The sequence below is a fragment of the Lingula anatina genome, chromosome 1 (assembly GCF_051362555.1).
Source record: "Lingula anatina isolate TDL-2025a chromosome 1, LinAna3.0, whole genome shotgun sequence".
Taxonomy (NCBI): domain Eukaryota; kingdom Metazoa; phylum Brachiopoda; class Lingulata; order Lingulida; family Lingulidae; genus Lingula; species Lingula anatina.
Window position 1 is genome coordinate 22,665,058 of NC_141767.1, and position 10,880 is coordinate 22,675,937.

At 34.0% G+C, this 10,880-nt stretch overlaps 1 protein-coding gene across 2 annotated transcripts; it reads right to left on the reverse strand.

Moving 5' to 3' along the window:
* Positions 1 to 956: 956 nt before the first annotated feature.
* On the reverse strand, positions 957 to 10,470 carry LOC106168808 (SCY1-like protein 2). Of its 2 annotated transcripts, none has more exons than XM_086999878.1 (17): positions 10,395 to 10,470; positions 8,691 to 8,853; positions 8,165 to 8,322; positions 7,880 to 8,024; positions 7,237 to 7,386; positions 6,649 to 6,864; positions 6,248 to 6,364; positions 5,905 to 6,030; positions 5,524 to 5,700; positions 5,143 to 5,265; positions 4,725 to 4,838; positions 4,369 to 4,501; positions 3,939 to 4,057; positions 3,708 to 3,808; positions 3,432 to 3,507; positions 2,739 to 2,906; positions 957 to 2,362 (listed from the first exon to the last, which is right to left on the reverse strand). In XM_086999878.1, exons 2-17 carry the CDS (start codon positions 8,841 to 8,843, stop codon positions 1,586 to 1,588), a joined length of 2,853 nt encoding a protein of 950 aa, XP_086856004.1. In that variant the 5' UTR covers positions 8,844 to 8,853; positions 10,395 to 10,470; the 3' UTR covers positions 957 to 1,585. The 2 variants fall into 2 exon arrangements, with proteins under 2 accessions (XP_086856004.1, XP_086856003.1); XM_086999877.1 differs by having other exon boundaries at positions 8,691 to 8,862; positions 10,395 to 10,467.
* Between the last annotated feature and the right edge of the window lie 410 nt (positions 10,471 to 10,880).

The following is a 10,880-nucleotide window of genomic DNA, read 5'->3' on the forward strand; positions in this document are numbered from 1 at the left end:
GGAAAATATTTTTTATTTCTGAAGGTTGAAACTTGGCTGCGTATTGTTTCAAATGCTGATTTTTCAAATACATTTATAGACTTTAGCAAGCTCACTTTCCATGTTTAATAGGTTAATTGTTATTCTTAAAAGAAACAGGTTTGTGTTATCAAGTATGAAGGATTTTTGCCAAATAGTTATGTATACATATATATAAATCTATAGATCTATGCTTAAACAAGGGATGGTTTTTATATATATTTAAAATGGAAAAACTACTTGATATTTGTTGAATTAGCAATTTCCACTAGGTACATTATATGCCAGTTGCTACCAAAACATTTTAGTTCTGTACAGTACTCTGGTTCAGATGCACCACAAATGCAAATCACTCCTTATATACACGAGGCCTGTTTTAACTGGCATTTGCTCACATATGCACATGAACATTTAGCATAGGACACAGCAATGACAATTGCTAGCAAACAGTTGCCTCCTGAAACTGGTCCTTATTTTATATTATGCATGGTATTAAATATGTATCACTAATAGATATGAAATAGAATTGCAATGCCCTGTAAGAGTTATACACAGTATTCCCATGTATGATTATTAAAGGTTGGTCGTAAACATGCCAAATGCCTTTGCCATTTGTGTACGAAGTCTTATGGATTTTACATAACAGCAGTTTTATTACAAACAAAATTGTAATAAAAGATTCTAATGCAAAGTGCAAAAATATTTATACTTTGATTTTTGATTATATTTTATGCAGAATGCTGTATACTTTGAGCATTGGAACTTTATCTTACAGCTAATTGAGAAAATGAACACTAACACATTTATAATTTTTTTTTTTTTTTTTTTTTTGTAAACTTCATTTTGTGGAGTTTTGAAAAGCATTTAAATGATGGAACTTGAAACCAGAAATTGCCTGCAGTAGACCAGGCTAAGCTAGAACCCAAACACTGGCAGAATGCTTTGAAAAAAAATTTAATACAATTTTTTTAAACAGTTAGATTCTGTTACCCCATATAAACCATTGTCCCAGAACTACCCATAACTGAATATTATTTATGAATGAAGCACATCATGTTCGCCATGATTTGCAACTGACAAGTAGAACAGATACTGGGACATGCACGCGTTGGGTTCAACAACTGGTGAAAAGAAGCAATTCACATTCTAAATCAACCTGACCTCCAGCTACGAAAACCTGAAAGAGTAACCCCATTACAACCAAAAGAAAATAATTTGATTATGCACAAATTTCAATAATCTTTTCACCCCAATTCTTCTATCACAGAAAAAGCATCTGGTCAAGTTGCAGACAAGTAATGCTTTAAAAACTACAAGCTGGCTACATTCAGATAAAAATGCCAAATCGCACTATCCCAAAAGGTTATATATAACAATGTCACTGAGCAAAACTGCAGTTAGAGAGATTTGGTTAGTTTTTCACTTCTTTCTTCAGTGATAAAAAACTGATATATTGCTTGCATGTAACGTAAAACTTGGATATTGCACATAATTTCCATAAGGCGAAGCAGTTGATTTCAATTTCTTATAATAATTTATAAGAAAATGCAACAATTATTAAAATCATTCATCCCAACAAGTCATCAATATCAGTTTTAGATAACTGACTTGTTTGTTTTGGAGGCTGTTGGAAACCCATTGAAGATGGCTGATGCATTCCAACATTCCCCATCATGCCAGTCTGAGTAAATCCAGTCTGGTTGCCTTGGAAGCTCATATAATTCTGATTTCCCAACATTCCTTGCTGCATATTATGCTGTCCCATCATTCCCTGCTGCATACTTCTTCCCATCATTCCCTGCTGCATACTCAAGTTTTGCTGTCCCATCATTGTCCCACCTGTCTGCTGTTGCATTTGATTCATTGGTATCTTTTGCTGACTGGCTGGCAGTGGCAAAATATTATCAAACGCAGACATATTAGCAGTTTTTGGCTGGGCAGTGCCCATCCCCATACTGCCCATTCCATAACTTCCTGACTGTGAAACTGATGAAAAATTCCCATAACTGCTTGATTGAGCAGGTGAAGACATTCCAAAACTGCTTAATTTTGGGTTCACACCTTGATTACTAACACTGTAATTTGTATTTTGAGCAGTTTGACCAAATCCATAATTTTGACCTGGAGCACTGCTATAGGCTGAAGTCTGTGGTTTGCCCTGCTGCAAGCCACTTAAATTTGAAGACAGTAGAGATGCTGTCAAGTCCTTGCTCTGTGCCTTGCCACTAGACTGAGAGACACTACCAGCAGATCCTGAAGCCACCAAGGGTTTTTGTGACTTAAATCTCTGTTGCTGTTCTTGTTCCCGAGCAAGTCTCTGTTTTTCTTCAATTGTCAAAGATACCTAAAATATAAATAATAAAATCATACCATTTTTAAATACTACAATAAATTGATGGTATTCTGAAAATGTTAGTTAATCAATGTTTTCTTTGTTAGTGAATCAGTTTTCTTTGTTACTCATCAGTACAAACAAACATTCAACAAACATTATTAGCCAATACTCATCACAAATGAACATATATCCACACGTGCAGTTTTATAACTACATGTACTACATGTCCACAAGTTAATACTTATGCATGTCTGCTCATGGAAGTGCTGTCACAGACTCATCAAGAATTGTCTATTTTTTAAAATTACCTGACATCCTCATCATGCCAAATTTTGCAATGGACATTAAATAAACTGCAATATGTATTATCTGTATAAACACCTACTTTAGCTTGGTGTTTGGGTACAGCGGCAGCACTGGAGGTACCCTGGGAGACTGGAGGAGATGAATAATGTGCACTACTACTATTGGACCTTGGAACATCTTCAGTCTTTGCAACACTTTTACCAGTGAAAAAGCTCCCCAGACCGAACCCAGTGATAAATTTATCCATCTGAAAACAGTGAAAAAAACAATCAAACAAGTCAGGTAGACTGTCTCACCATTGTTAAGCTACATTCATTTATAATACAATTTTACAACAATGTCCCTACTGTCATATGGACTTGAAATTGTTTGAGCCATTTGAAATTAAAAAATGCATCCAGTAACATATCATTAAAGGGATAATAACTCTTCGTATGAGATCTATATTTCACAATAAAAACATTGTGAATAACTCATAGAAATATAATATATTCTGTTTTACCACAAAAACAGCAGTTAAAGCTATTATTCTAATATCTGAGCTTGTCTTTAGACCACGTGACCTCCATTGATGGCTATACTCTGTTATAATCTCTTAAGAGATTTTAACAAAAAACCAAACTTTTTAGAAAAAAACCAGGGACTAACTTTGAATGTAAAAATGGATTCATTAACCATTGGTAAGTATGGGAAAATTGTTTACTCCAGGAAAATTCATTTTTTGGCCGAAACGAAGAGTTATTATCCCTTTAATGAATTATTGATGTACTACCATAGATTCCTGTTTCAAATCTCCAGCACTTCCAGTACTTTGTCCATTTTGCTCCATTTCACTGAACTGAAGGGTTCTAGATATAAAACAATAAAATCAAAATAAATTAGCACAGAAAGCTCATTACATCTTTCCACATATTTTGTTTAACATGTGTACATGTTTAACTTATATCAATTTATTATACTTAATAACATCAATCATACTGTTAATAATTTGTTTGATTTAAACTTTCAATATCTTATCTACTGCAATATTTTCCTAGTGCTCTCTTACTTTTGTTCTTCTTTCATTGCATTCAACTGCTCCAGTTTTGCCCTCTGTTCCATCTCAATGCTGGACAGCATCTCTTTGATAACACCCATGTATGCATTGAACTACAATACCAGAGTTTAAATGTAGTAAATGTGACGCAATGGCAATATTATTCTTATTGAGGTTATCTGGAAACACCATAGAAGGTCGACCTATAATTAACATTAAAATTTAAAAAAAATGAAATGTTACCTGATGAAGATTGAGGCTATTTTCCATGGAAAGTGGAATGATGAAAGGCAAAACCTTATGGGACAATATTTCCTTAGTAATACCCAATTTCTTATGGGTCAAAGCAACCTGATAAATGCCTGAAAATAAAGAAATGAGAATCAAAGCCTATAAAAAATCTTTTTAAATTTTGCATCTTGATCATGTACTTGTTTAGACCTTCAAGTGAGGACAGTTTACCCATATTAAAATCTTATCAAAATAAACAGTACAGTTTACTTAGGGTTGATATTGAAAATTATCAAATAAATAAAAGCCAAAATATTTATACACAGAGAGAGAGAGAGAGAGAGAGAGAGAGAGAGAGAGAGAGAGAGAGAGAGATGTTCAAATGAGTCAATACAAAATCACACAAAAAAATTATTCAATATCTCACCATGCCAATACATACCAAGAACGCTCATTAATACTGCAGGTTCTTTGGAAGGGATCTGAGGCAACATAGGCAACAGGTCATCCAGGACCGTCCACTTGTCCATGTATTCCATCAGCTTGCCCAAACAAAGCAGGCAGCTCACACGTACCTTTGGAAAGAAAAGAACACCTGACAATATATAATTAAGCATCTATCTTGTCAAATTTTGTTTATGATGTCATATGTGTTCCGAATTATTTTTTGATTTATAATACAAGATTCAACTGAATGTCAAATTTTAAACCAATCATTAAAGCAAAATATTTCCAATAAGATAATGAAAAATGAAAATAAAATAATCCGATGCAATTTTTTTTTTCTAAAATACTCACAGATAAACTAGATGTTGATAAGGTAGTTTTCTTAATTCTTGGCATTACTGCATTCTTCAGAGAACTAAATTCAATCAAATTGGCAAATGTGGGAAGGATGTTGAGGCACAGTTCCTGTAAATTTTATGAATAATAGTTTTATAAAAGATATAAAGGATATAAAGGATGGGATTCCTTACAACAACAACAACAACAACAATATTAGTACAAAATCTGATAAACAAATTCTTCAGATTTTAGGTGATTTTTAAAAAATGTCATGCAAAAGCAGTCAAAATCTAATAGTTTAATTTGCTTACATTTCATTCATGAATGTCTGGGTTTTTTTTTTTTTTTTCAAATTAGATTACTTTCAGTGGATAATAAATCTAAATTAACCCAACACAACATGGCAGGAAAGATGCCAGCTTTTTTTTACCTGTATCTGTGGAGAATTATTCTCCAATGCCCCATACAACATGGGTAAAACATAAGCCTTAATATCACCAGATGGGGTTTTGCTCAACAGAAGATTCATGTTTTGGAGGAATAACAAAGTGACCTGAAAATCCATATTTAAAACCATAATTATTAAAATTTGTAATTTTATTATAAGTATGGTATAAAATTCACAGCAAGATGAAATCAAATTGTCTTTGGACAACATCAAAAATTACAGTGAGTGAAGAGCTGAGTTTATTAATTACTGTTGGGTAGGACTTACTAAGTGTGTGTGTATGCATGTCTGCATGTGTGCTTGCGTGCATCCATGCGTGAGCATGTGTGTGTGTATATGCAGACAAATGGACTACACATGTACCTGCATAGGTTCCTTGATCTTAAAAAGTGGAATCAACTGTGGTAGAATGTGCTTCACATATTCCTGGTCAGAGGCTTGTTCAGCTATCAGGAGAATACTGGGAAGGAGGAATGGAACCATTTCAGGGTTCACCACTTCCTTGTATAAACAAGGAAGGATACGCTGGAGTGATACGCGCTAAAATACAAAATTTATAAATAAAACTAATTAAAAAAGGATGCATTCATGGCATGCTTTGACTAATATGCATGCACTATATAGTATCGTACTCTGCTGAACTGTATGATTTCTCTTCGGTACCTACACACCAATATTATCCTCAAGACAAGTATACAATGTGCACTGATTCATATTTATTTAAACCCCTTACACATTCCTCACCTTTGGCATTTTGGCAATGATCTTCGGTAATCCTTTGAAGAAATGGGACTTCTGCAGATTGTCCCTTTGAAAAAGGTTGTCTAAATACTGCAGAGTCATGCAGCCTACATCTTCAAAGAATGGAATCTGATGGAAAAAAGACCAAATGCTCCAGTAACTAAAGATGACTGATTGTTGCAGTGCCAATATCAGTATCAATACAGATATAAATTTAAGTAAAGCACATTTCTTTTTAGAATTACAGACTCTTAAAACTTTCTCAAAAGATAACATGCTGGTCTATCAAATCAATTAAGGATGGAGGTCAAACGTAATGAGGCAATGGGACATATTGAAAACCCACCTTCACTAACTGATCAGCATCGGGTCTCAGGGCTGGTTCAACATTGAGCAACATCTTCACATGTTCTCGCACCTCTTCTGGAACACAGCCTAATGTTGTGATCTTCAGGTCTCGAAGCTGAAGCAGATGGGAACATTCTGCACCATAATCCAACAACACATCACAAATATAATTGCATTTCAAATCACTAGCTTTCTACGATCAACCAATCGGAATCTCTGTCCATTTTAATGTATTTTCAAAACAAAAAATATCTGGTATCTGCAATAAAATTTTCCCTTTTAGTCATGCATTTGGGGCCTAAGTGAAAAGGGGAAAAGCATTAAATTTGTTCAATACAAATGGATAGAAACAACTAATTATCAAAACAGAGTGACTTACAAGTGTAATAAATGCCATACCTCAATGATATTCTTTTTATACACAGACCACTGACTGCTACACTCAAACAAAGGCCTGCCTTTGTTAAAAAGAGTATACATGAGTATGCCCACTGAGTACATGTCACTGGTACTGTCACATGTCATGGTAATCCCATACTCTGGGGCCAGGTACTCCAGTCTGGGCTGGATCATAGGGGGAATATCTGGGTTCCACTCCACAAAGTTGAACATTGCCTACAATAAAATGGGTTGTCCTATGCAATATCAATTGTTTTTTTTTTTTTCATCAAAATAAATGTATATGGTTTTCGTCTTAAGCTAATATCTCAATAAGTTTTATATGCCAAAATTGTACATTCAAATGAGCTTTAATCTATGTGATATTATTTTACATCTACACTAACTAATATACACTTCTGGAATCATTTTCTCTAACACATTAACCTCAAATATTTGAAATTATTTGACTCAGTGAAAGGCTTTAGTGACCTTTTATAACGTTTTTGCAATAAAAATAATAGTAATCAATATGTTTAAATGCTGATATAAAAAGGCTTTATCTAAACATCTAATTTGTTTTTGTGCAGCTTGAATTCTTGGACATACTGCCTGATCTTGAGGATTTGAGCTTGTCACACACATGTCGAATCCTGCTATCTTCCAAACACCATCTTTGTTGATATAAATGGAATCTGGGCATATGTTTCTGTGTAGGATCTTGGCGTCATTGTGGAGAAATGCCAAACCTTCTGTCAGCTTCAGGAAACGAAGAAAATTATTTACATTTCAGTAGCTATTATCTGAACCATGGTATGTTGTAATAAGATGACCATTAAAATATCAATGAAATATTAGTATAAATATAATATTGTATAATAAATATAATATATTCTGGTGCAATCTATTGTATGTATTCTTTTGTCTTTCACCCCCTGAGGTGGGAATAAATAAATAAATAAATAAATAAATAAATAAATAAATAAATAAATAAATAAAGGACAAGGACAAGGACAACTCACAATGTAACCAAATTGTTTCCAAAAGAAACATTTTCACAAAGGTTTCTAATTACATGTGTCTCATGGACCTGCTACATCTTTTCTAAGTAGTAGAGTGACTTCCCCTCAAAGAACAAAACAAGTTTTGGTGTTGTTGAGTACCCAATGAAGCACATTCAAAAGATCAACTTTTTGGTGCAGGAACATAACATATATATAACATCCCTTAAATATAAAATCATTATTCAAACCTGTAAAAGTCCATATTTAATTTCAACTTCATATAACTTGTGATCCTTGATGGCAGGTGGAGGTGGTGTGGGCAGGTTCTCAGAGTTGCCTAATAAATTAGCCAAACTTGCAAAAACCCGCTCAGTTGCAAAGCATAAAGTTTCCCTAGAAACAAATAACTGATTTAGAAAAAGCACTGTCAAATTTTATCTACTCAGGTGCTTATCTTTGAATACACATTACTATGAAACAACATTATTTTAATTTATGTAAAAAGTCTTATGGTAAAAAATGTTGTTATTTACCTAGATTCTTCTAAAGGCTGTATGACAGATAAAATCTTGGGATGTCTCAGCTTTGTCAACTGGGCAGATCCTTTTTTCAAAACCTCTATGATTTTTTCTTTATCATTTCTTGAATAACGCTCCAGGGACTTTTTCTCAAAGATAAAAACAGAGGCTTCCTGAAGATGGAAAAATTTTGGTAATCTAAGAGCGCATTCCCAGAGATTTAGATCGATCCAACTAGATCGACCTAACTCCCTGGGGGTTCACGCTAAATTGCTGTCAGCCGACCGCGCATGGAAGTTAATTACCCCCTGTACAGCTTTTAGTAGGCGGGACAGACATTAAAGCCGGCTTAGCTGACAGTAATCTAGTGAGACTCCCCACGGGGATAGATCGATCTAAAATCTGTGGGAATGGGATCTAAGAAAGCACCACACCACATCATTAAAATCTTAAATAGACATTTTCAGTAAAATTTTTTAAAATATAATCACCCACACACATATTAGACCTTAAGCTAATAGAAAAATATGAGTTTTTTCACCTGTTTGGTTGTTTTCTTCACTGCATCATATATCTTCCATGACAACCCAGGTCCACCACTGGCTACATGAGGTCCAAGTTCAAAGTCTTTGGCTAAGATGTTAACTTGTAGGGCACTGCTGACTGTGCTCTTCAACTTGTCAAGCAAATCCATTGTTAATTCTCTATTGTTCCTGAAAACAGACATTAATAAACAGCAAATAAGTCCATTCTCAGATGTTTAAATGATGTTAACCTACTGTTGAAAATTATCATGTACAGGCTCAGTGCAAATTGCAGGACAACTATATAGCTGACAAACTGGTTGTCATCATAGAAAGTGAACAGTGACCTGGTCATTGGCTACACAATTATGGCCCAGCCACATTCTGTATGGCTCTGGTAAGTCTAAAGTTCAATCAGAAAATCAAGAAATAGACATATAACTACAAGTACTAGTGCAAAGAGCACCTGTTCTGTTGTTTCACTTTTGAGAAAAGATATGATGTATCAACAAAGTTATTTTATGGCTGTAAGTATAATACTTTAAGAGGGAATATTTCAAAAACCAACAATAAAAAAATACAATGCCCAGAAAGCGCCATTCAATTACTGCATCCATAGTACTTCTATTCTACAGTGTGATTTTTAAATATTAGGCTTAGCAAATAAAAAAACATGTAAAACAACGATAGGTCTTAAGTTATGGGAAACCTTACAGCTTAGACAAGACAAACTTATTTTTAAAGGTTGGCGATTTTTAGCCATATTTTCTCTTTCATGTAATTTTAATAAACAAAATGAATGTCCCTGCCAGTAAAATTAACTAATGGTAGGTATATCACAATCCGCTAGGGGCGCTACAGTAGTAACTATCCAGGGGCAGTGAAGTGTAAAACTGATATCGGCCTGCTGACAGCTCGCCTATGGCACCCCTTTTTTAAATCTCTCTTTTAGCGCCGAGTAAAAAAACCAATACAAGCCATTAACTAAATAAGCTGTAAATCAAAGAGTAAAATCTGGTCACATGATTTTCCCGTGTTGCAGTCTTTGAGAAGTTTCATTTCAGAGCGTTTGAAGTTTTGCCTCGACAAAATGCTCAAAAATGTCAGTTAAGTACTGGTTGAAATTTTTTGAAATTTATAATGAATAAAGTTTATGAAATTTGCAATATTATGTAGAAAAATCATGAAAATTAAACCATGCGAAGTATAATTTATTTGATGCGCAATATTTATAGTACATGATCTGCACGGAAGCCATCCCAGCCATGTGCTCGTGGGTTTGTTTCCGGGTCATTAGATTAACATACAGCCCTAATTGCCCTAATTGGTCACAAGCAATTTGAGCTGCAGCTACAGCTGAGTGATCACCGCTGGTCAGTAGTGACAGGTTTTTAGCTGAAGAGTGTGGACACTTTTGGTGAATTTTTGCAGTTAAAAAACTTCAATATCTTTGTTGCTTGTAGGAATATTAAAAAAATTCCAAATGATTTCATCCGGTTTTTGCATTGCCTTTCAATTAATATAAGTATTATAATTTTCTGATCAGTTTGAAAATTTTTCTGATATACCTACTAATGGTGTCTTGAATATGATACAACGTTTCATTTTCAGTTCCAGAACTTAAAGACACTTGATGCTTAAATATTTATGTATCATATATTAATATATCATATATGGAATATATCTATGTCTCTTAATGCTTTCGTGTGCACTGAAGTTACCTAAAAACTGCACCTAAGAACGCTTCGACATTTTAGCTGTCTCGTATCTGTTACCGGAAATAGTTGTACCAAGTAGAGTTACTAAGGTATTCAAAAATATTTTTACATTATCATTATTTGATCTGATAGCCATATATATGTTTTTAAGATAATTATATCTTATCATAAATATCTAGAAAGAAAACGATGTATTTTTACAATTGTGACCTTTGACCGAAATGTGAAAACTAATGCCTAATTTATCTGCCATTCGCACCTGTAGCAATGCCAGTGTAGCAATGCTAAGTACTATGCTCTGCAAGGGGCTCATTTGCAGAACTTTTGCATATGATGGCAATGCATACGAAACAAAATGATCACAGAAAAGGATGTTCATTACATTTCAAATTACGTGGTTATCTCAATCAGCATTTGTGTGTTCAATCCTAAATTTTCTTGCACAACCCAAAATATGTTGCATTGGAGGAAAATAAATTAAATATGATC